This window comes from Chenopodium quinoa, unplaced genomic scaffold (assembly GCF_001683475.1).
Source record: "Chenopodium quinoa cultivar QQ74 unplaced genomic scaffold, ASM168347v1, whole genome shotgun sequence".
Lineage (NCBI taxonomy): Eukaryota > Viridiplantae > Streptophyta > Magnoliopsida > Caryophyllales > Amaranthaceae > Chenopodium > Chenopodium quinoa.
The window spans coordinates 1,623,906-1,638,194 of NW_018745523.1; the positions used below are offsets into that span (position 1 = coordinate 1,623,906).

General features: G+C 36.3%; 1 protein-coding gene across 1 annotated transcript; it reads left to right on the top strand.

Annotated features, from left to right (window-relative positions):
• Positions 1–1,968: 1,968 nt before the first annotated feature.
• LOC110715446 (alkane hydroxylase MAH1-like) lies at positions 1,969–13,878 on the top strand. The gene is made up of 2 exons (XM_021894027.1): positions 1,969–2,629; positions 12,905–13,878. The coding sequence occupies exons 1-2, from the start codon at positions 2,059–2,061 to the stop codon at positions 13,876–13,878; spliced, it is 1,545 nt and encodes a 514-aa protein (XP_021749719.1). The 5' UTR covers positions 1,969–2,058.
• The last annotated feature ends 411 nt before the right edge of the window (positions 13,879–14,289 follow it).

Genomic DNA, 14,289 nt, shown 5'->3' on the forward strand with positions numbered 1-14,289 from the left:
ATAAAAACAAAAAAAAACGCAAGAGAGATCAAACGGTAGTCATCAGTTGATATCAAATAAAAATATATTGCCTATTGTGTAAAGTGTATCCTCACATCTCCATGCAAATCCGAAAAATAAATCAACTTGAAAGAAAAAAAAAAGTTCAATTCTTTTAGACACCAAAATGTTGGAAAAATAGCAATTGTAATCAAGAACAACCATTAGACAATTAAGAACTTCCTTACAATGATTATTATATATTATGAAACCTCCTTTGGTTGTGTCATGGTTTGAGAGCTCAGACCCACTATATTAGAAGCGAAATATACCACCATAGATATCGAAAAAGAAGCTAAAAAACACACAAAACAATTGCCGCCCCGAAATATCCAAATGTAAACACGCGTGAGCAATCGGGCTGTGGCATTACACATTCGTCGCTTGACGACTGCCCTATAGTGCACATTAGACAAATTTTAAAGAACATGGGCCAAAAAAAATAACATTATAGATATTTATAAAGAACGCTACAACCCTTCAGGCAAGGTCATGTTTATATCTTTATGTAGATCCCCATACAAAAAAGCATTATTAACATCTAGTTGATACATATTCCATCCTTTGCTTGTAGCCAGAGCAATCACATATCTAACTATAGTCATTTTCACTACTAGTGAGAATGGTTCTTCATAGTCAATTCCAAACTTCTATGTACAACCTTTTGCAACAAGTCTGGCTTTGAATCTCTCTATGGTTCCATCAGAGCTTAATTTTGACACTCATTTACATCCTATGGGCTTCTTTCCTTTAGGTAGATCTACTATCTCCCTATATGATTCTTTTCAAGAGCTTGTAACTCTTTTCCCATGGAATCGACCCATTCTAAATATTATGCAGCTTCTTTGTTAGTAGTAGGCTCTTTCATATTGGAAGCAATCGTTGCCAAAGCTTTCTTAGAAGGAGGAATGCTAGTATAGCATACCAAATTACACCAATGTGGTAAATTTGCCTTCTTAGAAGTCTTGTTTGACATTCTATAGTCATAATCAGACATCCAACTAGGTGCTTGTCTAGGTCTAGTTGACTTTCTTTATTTTGTCTCATACTCTTTAATTCATTAATTAACTATTATTAAATTTTGTCATGGGTTCCGTAAGAGCTCCAAAGTTGCATATAATGTGTATCGGAGGTAGTATGATCATTACAATATGTTGAATTGTAATATTCCCAAACAACACATTTGAGTATACTACATGCATTGATAAATGAAGAGAAAGAGAATTAAACACTTTATAAGGGAATACTACTCCTCATATTTCTTATTTTGAACAAAATACCACTACTCATTTTGTATGTCATTCGGAGTATGGTTTTTTATTGGAATATCCTTGACTTGAGAAGTGGCCGGACTAGATTATCTATGTGAGGGGGAATTTGAAAATGTGCTATAGCACAACCTTCTCAAAATATTATCCCACGTGAATAAAAGAAGATCCCGAGAGTTTAATATTTTTCTTTTTCTTTTTATTAGCTGAAATTAGTTGGCTACAAATACAGAAACTAGCTGTAATAAAAACAACAATTAATTTTCGCTTAATATTCTTTTGTAATTCTCTCTTCTCTCTCAATAAAATTTCTCCAGTTTCTTATTCTTCTTCGATGTTTTCAATTGCATTTCTTAAGTTTTGACAACGTGGCATTGTCGGAATTGATTTTTATCACACCTCGCGGGAAAAATTAAAACACATTTGAAATTAAAAGGTGTTGGTCCCTTTAAAAAAGGGCATTGGTAGGTGGGTGTTCAACTATATATATGAAATTAGGAAATAGACTTGAAATTACGATGAAATGATTCGATTTTGATGAGTCATTTATTTTGTGAGGCCTACACCATTAACTTCTACACAAATATAAGATTAAAAAAGCATGTTCATAAAACTATAAAAGCACCTATTCACCAAAAAAAAAAAAAAAAAAAAAAAAAAAAAAAAAAAAAAAAAAACTATAAAAGCACGTACATTTTCACATAATCATCAACCAAGCAAAACCTTGCCTAAACACATACTATAATTCCTAATGGGATTTTACATGTTGATCAATACACTGATCCTCCTTTTTATTGCTTTATTTTGCTTCATCTTTCGCAATAAAAATGGCCTTCCAACTAAATGGCCTCTTGTTGGGATGCTTCCCGCACTCCTCAAAAACGTCCATAATATTAATGACTTTCTTATTCATCTTATGGAAAATTCTAACTTGAATTTCCATTTCATGGGCCCTTGGTTTGCCAACATGCACATCCTAGTAACCGTTGATCCTGCTAACCTTAACCATATATATTGCAAAAAATCTGGAACTTATATAAAAGGTTCCAAATTTAATGAAATCTTTGACGTCCTTGGTGATGGGATCCTTAACTCCGATTCAGATGTATGGAGTTACCATCGAAATGTGGCTCATCTTTTTTTCCATCATCCTCAATTCCACCACTCGTTGATCTATATAACATGGGAAAAAGTCAAGAATGGACTCATCCCATTTCTTGATCATGTTGCTAAGCACTCGATTGAGATTGACCTTCAAAATATATTCTTAAGGTTCATGTATGATACAATGAGTAAGATCGTGATGGACCATGATCCGGAATCTCTTTGTTGAGTCCCTTAGGTTTTGATTGATAGTTTTGAATGATGACAAACAGCTAAGGGAAACAGGTCCTTGAAAGTGTTCGATACAGTTGGGGGAACCAGCTAACATAGAACACTGTTTCCCCAGACAAGTTATTACTTACATGAGTTTTCTTATTGAACTAACTTGTCTTTATACAGGGAACAGTTATATGATAAAAGTGTTATGTACTGGTAGGGAACCAGTATGTACTGTTTCCATGGTTGCTACGTGGTAAAGCAGTCACATACTCTTTATTGTGCATTAACCATGTTACATGTGCAGTAGTTGAGTTGATTCCAAGACTTGGAGCATAGAAGCCTTTCGAAGATATTTCGAAGAAAGATTGTTTGCTCATAATAGAAGTATTCAAGGAAGATTCAAGTCTTGAAGATTACATGAAGAAAAGACGATTTATGCTTTAATATGTTATCTAGGTTTTCATGTAATATGCTCCGTAGTATGCTTGCATGTTTGGGTTATATAAGTGCTTAAAAGTATATTGAAGTATGATATGAAATCTGGTACAAAGTTGGAACAGGTTTCATAACATGTTTCAATTCAGGGAACCAGGTCGGGGAACCAGGTTCACTGTATTCGAGCTGCCGTTTTGGAAAAAGATTTTACAAAAAGATTTTTTCGAAAAGATTATCTTGAAAATATTTTGTGCAGCTGGAAATAAGATGAAAATATTCTTGGTTACCTAAAATCTAGGAGTATTTATCTTAATTGATTCTATCTTTGTGATTAAATCAAATAAGATAAAAACTTTCCTAAAATTACATTATATCTTATTCTCTAAGATTGTGTGATTTAAGGAAACTAGGTTTTAGGAATCTAAGCTTATATAAACTCATCTTATTTCACATATTTCGTGTGCCTCTCCAGAAATCAAAAAGAGCAATTATTTGAGAGCATATACTTAAGCACTAATCCCATTCATCAAGTCATATACAAGAGCATTCTAGTACTTAAACTTTTTCTCTTAATTAGCTTCGTAGAAGTGAGATCAAAGGAGAGTTTTTGATTCTTGTATTGAGTCTTTAACAAAGGGGTTAAAGGCTGGGTGAGTGTTTGTGAGTTCAAACACATTGGGCTTACGAGTGTAAGTCGAGAGCACACTCGGAGTAGAGTGTGGGGTTTGCTGGTTCCCGGAGTAGGGAACAGCAGAGTGTTCTTTGTCTTTGTTTTTCGGAGTAGATTAATAAAGAACTTAGGATAGGAGGACGTAGGCCTGAGTTGGCTGAACCTCGTTAAATTTGTTGTGTTCTTTATTGCTTTGTTTTATTTCGTTAAATTTGTTGTCTTCTTTATTGCTTATTTATATTCCGCTGCGTACGGGAACCAGCACAACTGGTTCCTCACACATAATCCGAAAAGAAGCAAAATTAGCCAACGATTACTTAACACTCAATTCACCCCCCCCCCTCTTGAGTGCCCATTGAACCTTCAATTGGTATCAGAGCCTAAGCTTCTCGAAAGAGTAACATCTAGAGGAGTTAAGAATGAGTACTCAAGAATTAAGTGCAATCGGTTATGACAACAAGTCACCCAAGTTTAATGGAAATAATTATGCTTGGTGGAAGAACAGGATCCAGAATGTTATCATGGGTATTGATTATGAATGCTGGCTCGTAGTTAAAAATGGTCCTAATATCATTCTCAAGACAGATGTGGAGGGGAACCAGGTTCCCAAGAAGGATAGCGAATTGGTCATTGCTGATTACAAGTTGCTGGAAAAGAATGCTAAGGCAATGTCAATACTACAACAAGCAATAGGTGAGACCGAAACAAATCGTATCTCTGGTTGTAGTAGCGCTAAGGAGATATGGGACACCCTTGAACTTGCGTTTGAGGGAACCAGCGAGGTAAAACGGTCTAAAATTGATTTAATCATGTCTAAATATGAATTGTTTGCCATGAATAAAAATGAAAAAATCAATGACTGCTTTCGTAGGTTTATGACTATTGTAAATGATCTTAGATCTCTTGGTAAAAATTTATCTGACGAGGATCTTGTGAGAAAATTATTGCGTAGTTTAACAGATGCATGGACAGCCAAGGTAACAGCAGTATATGAAGCAAAGGATCTGTCTACCTTGTCTCTGGAACAGCTGATTGGTTCCCTTATGACTCATGAGATGCTGATTGACTCTAAGTCTGAGAAGGAACCAGCAAGAGGCATGGCGCTTAAGGGAACAGTAGAAGATGATGAAGATGAAATTAGCATGATTGCAAAAAGATTTGAGAGATCTCTTCGAGATCAAAGAAAGAATTTCAAAGGTAAGCATTTTAAAAACTATAAAAAATCTAACTCTAATTCTTCTTCTACAGGATGTTTCAAGTGTGGAGAAAAAGGACATCTTATTCGAGATTGTCCTAAGTGGAATGACAAACAGTCTAAATCCGGAGATAAACAAGCATACAAGAATGCCATGATAGCTTCCATGTGGGGAGACTCTGACTCAGGGTCAGATGAAGAAGAAGGATCATCCAACTCAGATGTTTGCCTAACTGCCTTTACAAACATCAAGGAAAACAGCACTGGTCCAGGAACCAGAGGGGGAACCAGTACATTCAACAAATGCTTTATGGCAAAGAAGGATGTACTACATGAACGCAAGGTAAGCTTAGAGCAAATTAGAGAAGATATGCATGAATATGATAGAGAAAATATGCTTGTTTGTATTGATTCCTTACTAGATGAATGCTATAAACTAAGTGAAACATACATAACTTGCAAAAGAGAATTAAAAGAAAAACGTGGTGAATGTAATATTGCTATTGCTAGTTGTGATCATCTAGAAGGAGTCTGTTATGAACTAAAAAATCAAGTAGCAGAACTAGAGGTTGAATTGGACAAGTGTAAAGTGGAACTAGAAAAGGAAAGATCGTTTGAACCAATTGATGGAGAAGAGGATCTGACCTCCTGGTTCCCTAGAGACTTATCAACCACTAGTGATACTCTTGATTTTTCAGTAGCTATAAGTAAAGCAAATTCGTGTACTAGAACTTCCTTGTTGAAGGCCTTTGAAACATTGGCTTACAACCTGGAAAACTCTCACAAGGAAATTGCTTCACTTAAAGCTGCACAGTTCACTGTTTCCCCTACAGGTACCAGTGTAGATGTCAGTAATACGATTGATAAGTATGAAAGTAATATTTGTGATTTGCATGCGGAAATCAATCAACTGAAAAAGGACAAGCAACCAGTGATTGTTGACATGTCTATTGACTCTATGGTTTCAAAACTTAATCTACAATTCGAAGCTTTAAAAAGTAACTTTGATTTTCTTAAAGAGAAAAACGAATTGTTAACTAAAACACTTGAAACCAGAGAAAAAGAACTTAATGATAGTCATAGACATGTGGACAAATTATTGAATGCTCAAGAATCCTTAAATTACCTGACTTCATCAAGAGGAAACAGAGGAAAAGTTGGTCTTGGTTATACTAGACAGAGAACCAGGACTAACTGGTCTCCCAGAGAAACCACCTGGATCAAAGAATATCAACGAGGCAAGTATGTCATGACTAAAGAAATGCATGTGTGTTTTCATTGTGGTAAAAATGGACATAAGATACATGAATGTCCAGCTAAGAAAATTAGTGCTAATAAGAACAGCAAGGGTGTAAAATATGTGTGGAGAAGAAAGGATCAACAAGATGTTAATGTTGTTGAAAAGGGACCCAAGTATGTTTGGGTTCCTAAAACTAATGTTTGATTTGCTCTTGCAGGCTAGAGTGAAGGGAGACACCTATTGGTATTTGGACAGTGGTTGCTCAAGACACATGTCCGGGGATAAAGATCAATTCCTTTCACTAGTGGCCTTTGATGGAGGAAGTGTCACCTTTGGGGATAACAACAAGGGAACCATCACTGGTTTAGGTAAGGTTGGTAAGACACTTTCTAACGCAATAGATGATGTTTATTATGTTGAAGGCTTGCAACATAATCTCTTGAGTATTTCTCAATTATGTGACAAAGGTAATATAGTTGAGTTTCAAGCCAACCTATGTCACATAGTTAACTCACAAACAGGAGAACTTGTATGTGAGGGAACCAGGAAGCATGATGTTTACATTACCTTCTTAGATAAAATCCCTCAAGACAAGTCCATCTGTTTGAGAGCTGTTTCTGACAATAATCAATGGATTTGGCATAAGAGGTTTGGACATGCTAGCCTAACACTTCTAAACAAACTTAAAACACGTGACTTAGTTGTAGGCCTTCCTAACATTAAGTATGAAGCTGATAAAGTTTGTTCTGATTGTGTAAGGGGGAAACAGGTCAAAAATTCTTTTAAGTCTAAAACTGTTTTGAGTACCAGCAGACCCTTCGAACTTGTACACATTGATTTGTGTGGTCCCATGAGAGTACAAAGTCGAAGAGGTCATAGATATGTCTGTGTTATGGTTGATGATTATTCCAGGTACACTTGGGTAATGATGTTACACACAAAGGATGAAACGTTTGAAGAATGGGTAACATTGGTGAAACAAGTGGAGAACCAGCTCACCCACAAGCTGGTCTCGGTAAGATCAGACCATGGTACTGAATTTGAAAATGCTAACTTTATTGATTATTGTAGGGAACATGGAGTTAATCACAACTTCTCAGCCCCTAGAACACCTCAACAAAATGGTGTTGTAGAAAGGAAGAATAGAACTCTTGAGGAGATGGCGAGGACGATGCTCATTGAGAGTGGTCTCCCAAAGAGTTTTTGGGGAGAAGCTGTTGACACTGCTTGCTATATATTGAATAGAGGTCTCATTAGACCAAAGTTAAATAAGACTCCCTATGAACTGCTTAAAGGTCGAAAGCCCAACATTACATATTTTCGCATTTTTGGATGTAAATGTTATGTGCATAATAATGGGAAGGACCAGCTTGATAAATTTGATCCTAGAAGTGATGAGGGAATCTTCCTTGGATACTCTTCTCACAGCAAAGCATATAGAGTCTTTAATAAAAGGACTCTTCGTGTTGAGGAGAGTGTCCATGTCATTTTTGATGAATTTAACATGTCTTCTGAGATTGCGCAGGTACAACCTGATGAAGTGATTGGATTGATGGATTTCACGGGGAACCAGTATACTGGTCCCACGGATGAAGTGCAAGCAGATCTAGGCCTACCAAATACTCCACCAGATGATAATGATGAAGTGCCTAGAGAAGAAAATGAAGATAATGAGGACTCTGAAGGGGAACCAAGTCCTGATGGTTCCTCAAATAATAGACAGGTAATGAGTTCAGGGGGAACAGAAGAAGGTACCACCCCTGAACCTGAGGTAAGTAATGATAGAGGAAACAGCATGAATGTGAATCCTCCTGGCTCCTCAGAAGAAGGAGAGATCCATGAACATGCTGGTTCCCAACTTAATGAGAAAGCACAAAACAGTCTTAATTTTAAAAGTTATAGATATCAATCTTCTCATCCCACTGATCAAATAATTAGTGATATAAATAAGGGGATTCAAACGAGAACAAATGTTTTTCAAAACTTTTGTGCTTTCTATTCTTTCTTGTCTAATGTAGAGCCTACTGACTATAAAATGGCATTGACTGATCCTGATTGGGTACTAGCTATGCAAGATGAGTTAAATCAGTTTCAGAGGAACCAGGTTTGGCACCTGGTTCCCCGTCCCAAGGAAAGATCAGTCATTGGCACTAGATGGGTCTTTAGAAACAAGTTAGATGACCTTGGTACTATAGTCAGAAACAAAGCAAGGCTAGTGGTGCAAGGGTACAATCAACAAGAAGGAATTGACTATGATGAGACGTTTGCACCAGTAGCTAGGCTAGAGGCTATTAGGATTTTAATTGCTTATGCTGCTCACATGAATTTTAAGCTGTTTCAGATGGATGTTAAGACTGCCTTCCTCAATGGATATTTAAAGGAAGAAGTATATGTGGAGCAGCCACCTGGTTTTGAAGATGCACTGTTCCCCCAACATGTGTACAAGTTGGACAAAGCATTATATGGGTTGAAACAAGCTCCGAGGGCTTGGTATGAAAGATTGTCCAATTTCTTGATGGCAAATGATTACAAGAGGGGAACAGTAGACAAGACCTTGTTCATAAGAACCAGGGGGAAACACTTGATTGTAGTACAAATTTATGTTGATGATATTTTATTTGGTGCTACTAATCAGGTTTTATGTGATGAATTTGCTAATCTTATGCAGAGTGAATTTGAAATGAGCATGATGGGAGAACTAGGATTCTTCCTAGGGCTGCAGATTAAGCAAATGGATGATGGAATAATGATCCATCAACAAAAGTACTTAAAAGAGTTGCTGAAAAAATTCGGCATGGAGAACAGCAAAGCTTATGATACACCTGTTCCCCCATCTACAAAATTAGATGCTGATCTTAAGGGAAAAGATGTTGAAGCTTCTCTTTATAGAGGAATGATAGGTTCTCTACTTTACCTAACAGCTAGTAGACCTGACATTGTGTTTTCTGTTGGTTTGTGTGCTAGGTTTCAAAGCAATCCAAAGGAATCTCACTTGAAGGCTGTTAGAAGGATACTTAGGTATCTTGTAGGAACAGCAAATCTGGGATTGTGGTACCCCAAAGGCAGTACCATTGATCTTATTGGATACACAGATGCAGATTATGCTGGTTTCTTAGTTGATAGAAAGAGCACATCAGGTATGGCACACTTTCTTGGCTCTTGTCTAATTTCATGGGGTTCTAAAAAGCAAAATTCAGTGGCCCTATCCACAGCAGAGTCTGAATATATAGCTGCAGCTTCATGCTGTTCCCAGCTACTGTGGATAAGGAACCAGCTGAAAGATTTTGGTGTTATTTATAAAAGTGTTCCTATTTTCTGTGATAACACTAGTGCAATCAATATTTCAAAGAATCCTGTGCAACACTCCAAGACAAAACACATTGAAATAAGACACCATTTTTTAAGAGACAATGTGGAAAAAGGATTGGTGGAGATGTTGTTTTGTAAAAGTGAAGATCAAATTGCTGATATCTTCACAAAGCCTTTGTGTAGAGAGTCTTTTTGTAGGTTAAGAGTCCTTTTAGGTCTAGTTAGACTTTAGGTATTGGCTTCAATTACTTCCTTCAATGATTGGTTAGAATGGTATTCTCTTGTATAGTGTGTGTACATACTTATGTTGATATCTTTCAAGTGTTGTGTAGATGGTTCAAAATCTCAAAAGGATTGAGAATCATTGTTGTAAGAAACAGGTGAAATCAGGCTGAATTGCCAGAAACAGCGTGACATGGTTCTATACAGGTACCAGCAAAGGGAAACAGCAGACCAGCTCTGATATGTCATCCGATAATATCTTTTATTTTCGGAAGATTACTATAAGATATTTCCTTTTGGAAGGAATTTATCTTATTTCAGTTATTTAATCCCATATAAAAGGCAAACATATCATATGCCTTATTTATAGTTGGTTGAGATAATTATGGTAAAAGATAATTACCAAATTTTTGATTTCAATTTTAAAAAATATCCTTTACAGTTGCTTTTTATTGGCTCAACTAACTCTTTTCTTTCCTTCTTCTCTCTTTGTGCTTCATTGTTAAAATATACACTAACCCTTTGTGCAGATCATCAATCATCATCACTCGAAATTCTCTTTCTCTCTCTCGTATGCTTTAAATTCATCATTGTTCATTCGGTTACTGTTCACTCAAGGAACCAGCTCAGTCTCAGGGGGAACATCAGAAGGAAGCATAAATGTCCTTAAGCCCGAAGTTGGAGGAAATTCAGAAAAGTCAGAGTGAAAAGGATGAAATAGAGGTTGTTGGTTATTATGAGGAGACACCCACTGCTAAGACCATGGTACGAAGTAGAGTAACTCAATTAAAGAAGTTCACTGAGAAGGTGCAGGAGGAACAGTCCATTGACGCTGTTCCAGGAACCAAGAGAAAAAGGGTACCAGCAAGAACCTCTTTGCTTGATTGATGTGATGCTAGTTTTGCACTCGTTATGCAACAAGGAGAACAGTTTTGCACTCGTTATGCAACAAGGAGAACATTCTGAATCAGTACATATCTCTCATGTTTTATAAAAAAAAAAAAAAAAAAAAAAAAAAAAAAAAAAAAAAATAGAGGAACCAGCAGGTCAGGAAGTGGTTTTGAAACAGATTGGGGAATCACAAGAATATGCTTAGTAATATAATGATTTTGGTTTAAGCAGCGCATGGTGACAAAGATGAAGAGGAATCAGATGATAATACAGAAGATGTTGCAAAGTTTGAGGAGGAGGAAGGGAACGAGAATGATGATGAGGAGTGATGCTGTTTCTGTTCTTGTTTCCTCACCCTCATGTTTATTCTAAAATAACTGATTTTGTTGGTCTGTCTACTTCTCTCCATTCCATGAACTTTCTTTTTGGATGGATTTGGGCTTCTTTGGTTGAACTTTGTTGGCTTGTATGAACTACTAACTCTGCTATGGTATGAACTGTTTGACTAATCTCTTTTTGCAGCATAATGCTTGAATGGTGGTTGATGCCATTGTATGGATAAGCACATTAACTTGTGCACATTGCTTTTACTTGTGGATACTTTTTAATGATGCCAAAAGGGGGAAGTAGTCTGAAGTTGAAGCCTAAGGTTTAGCTAGTTTAGATTGAGTCAGTTTGAGTCTTTTTATTTCGTATTTTCTATTTTCTGTTTAGGGAACCAGTTGGCCTAACTGACTTGTTCCAAAGAGTTTTGAGTCCTTGAAGTTTTTGACGGTTTTTTCTTTTTGAGCATGTCCACAGGTTCAAGAACTTCAAGAGTTTGTCATCATCAAAAAGGGGGAATTTGTTGAGTCCCTTAGGTTTTGATTGATAGTTTTGAATGATGACAAACAGCTAAGGGAAACAGGTCCTTGAAAGTGTTCGATACAGTTGGGGGAACCAGCTAACATAGAACACTGTTTCCCCAGACAAGTTATTACTTACATGAGTTTTCTTATTGAACTAACTTGTCTTTATACAGGGAACAGTTATATGATAAAAGTGTTATGTACTGGTAGGGAACCAGTATGTACTGTTTCCATGGTTGCTACGTGGTAAAGCAGTCACATACTCTTTATTGTGCATTAACCATGTTACATGTGCAGTAGTTGAGTTGATTCCAAGACTTGGAGCATAGAAGCCTTTCGAAGATATTTCGAAGAAAGATTGTTTTCTCATAATAGAAGTATTCAAGGAAGATTCAAGTCTTGAAGATTACATGAAGAAAAGACGATTTATGCTTTAATATGTTATCTAGGTTTTCATGTAATATGCTCCGTAGTATGCTTGCATGTTTGGGTTATATAAGTGCTTAAAAGTATATTGAAGTATGATATGAAATCTGGTACAAAGTTGGAACAGGTTTCATAACATGTTTCAATTCAGGGAACCAGGTCGGGGAACCAGGTTCACTGTATTCGAGCTGCCGTTTTGGAAAAAGATTTTACAAAAAGATTTTTTCGAAAAGATTATCTTGAAAATATTTTGTGCAGCTGGAAATAAGATGAAAATATTCTTGGTTACCTAAAATCTAGGAGTATTTATCTTAATTGATTCTATCTTTGTGATTAAATCAAATAAGATAAAAACTTTCCTAAAATTACATTATATCTTATTCTCTAAGATTGTGTGATTTAAGGAAACTAGGTTTTAGGAATCTAAGCTTATATAAACTCATCTTATTTCACATATTTCGTGTGCCTCTCCAGAAATCAAAAAGAGCAATTATTTGAGAGCATATACTTAAGCACTAATCCCATTCATCAAGTCATATACAAGAGCATTCTAGTACTTAAACTTTTTCTCTTAATTAGCTTCGTAGAAGTGAGATCAAAGGAGAGTTTTTGATTCTTGTATTGAGTCTTTAACAAAGGGGTTAAAGGCTGGGTGAGTGTTTGTGAGTTCAAACACATTGGGCTTACGAGTGTAAGTCGAGAGCACACTCGGAGTAGAGTGTGGGGTTTGCTGGTTCCCGGAGTAGGGAACAGCAGAGTGTTCTTTGTCTTTGTTTTTCGGAGTAGATTAATAAAGAACTTAGGATAGGAGGACGTAGGCCTGAGTTGGCTGAACCTCGTTAAATTTGTTGTGTTCTTTATTGCTTTGTTTTATTTCGTTAAATTTGTTGTCTTCTTTATTGCTTATTTATATTCCGCTGCGTACGGGAACCAGCACAACTGGTTCCTCACACATAATCCGAAAAGAAGCAAAATTAGCCAACGATTACTTAACACTCAATTCACCCCCCCCCCTCTTGAGTGCCCATTGAACCTTCACTCTTTCAATCGATTTGCCTGATTTTCCACTCCTAAAGGCTGTGGCTGATCTCGAACACACCATTTTCACTCGTCACGTATTGCCAACATGCATATGGAAATTCCAAAGGTGGTTGAATATAGGAGGAGAGAAGAGGAACAAGCAAGCGTGGAAAATCCTTGATGACTTTATTTACAAGTGCATAAATAAGAAGAGAGAAGAAATGAGGAAAGCAACATCTAAGCCAAAGGATGATGAAATAGAGGTAAGTAGAGTAGATCTATTGACCTTATTTATCGATACCGATGAAAACACTATTAGGTCAAAGAGCCACAATGATATTGATAAATTTTTAAGGGATACAATTTCAAATTTTTATCTAGCCGGAGGAGAGACATCAAGTTCTGAATTGACTTGGTTTTTTTACATCCTGTCAAACAACCCACAAGTTGTTCACAAAATTAAAATGGAGCTAGATGCAATAATGATACAAGTGAACAATAACTATGATATGTTTCTAAGCAACTTTAAAAAGCTCAGCGACCAGCTAATATATCTTCATGCTACAATATGTGAATCATTAAGACTTTATCCATCATTAGTATACAATCACAAGTCACCAATTGAGCCAGACACCCTTCCTAGTGGTCATCAAGTGAATCCAAATACAGAAATTATCATAAACACGTACGTGATGGGAATGATGAAATCGATATGGGGAGAAGATTGCAACGAGTTCAAGCCCGAAAGGTGGATAACTGAAGGTGGAACGATTAAACGTGAGCCATCGTACAAGTTTGCGGTGTTTAGTGCAGGGCCAAGGACTTGCTTGGGAAAGCAAATGGTTTTCACCCAAATGAAGATTATAGCTGCCTTCATCATCCGACACTACAATATAGAGACCGTACAAGGATATTATCCTGCCCTCGATCTCTCTATACTTCTTCGTATGAAAAATGGTTTTAAGGTTAAAATAAGTCGTTCTCAGAATTAATATGAAGTATAAGGTATTATATGTGGTGTCAAATATAATGTACGTAGATTCAAATATTAAATAATCATGGATTTTGTCCTTGCTTTCATTGTTAGATTTGTTACATCTTACATGTGATATAGAATATTTCAAGGTCCTCTAAGATATACAAGTAAATTAAATAAGTAATGTCATGTATTGTGTAAAATTATCTTCCCTAATAGGTTGAATCGATATTATATAATATGAATTTGTATTATATAAAATCTCACATATCTTTGTGTAGAGCTGGCAAAAACATGCCATATCATGTCATTCTCATGTTCGTGTTCGAAATTATACGAGTCAGAGAACCTTAACACTAACCCATGCCGTATAATACGTCTCATGTTGTGTTGAGCTATTGACCCATACAGTTTAACTATTCGTGTC

Coding starts and splice junctions, on each gene's coding strand:
- LOC110715446 (XM_021894027.1), top strand. CDS start 2,059: ATGGGATTTTACATGTTGATCAATACACTGATCCTCCTTTTTATTGCT. Junction 2,630..12,904: donor GATGGACCATGATCCGGAAT/CTCTTTGTTGAG, acceptor ATTGAACCTTCA/CTCTTTCAATCGATTTGCCT.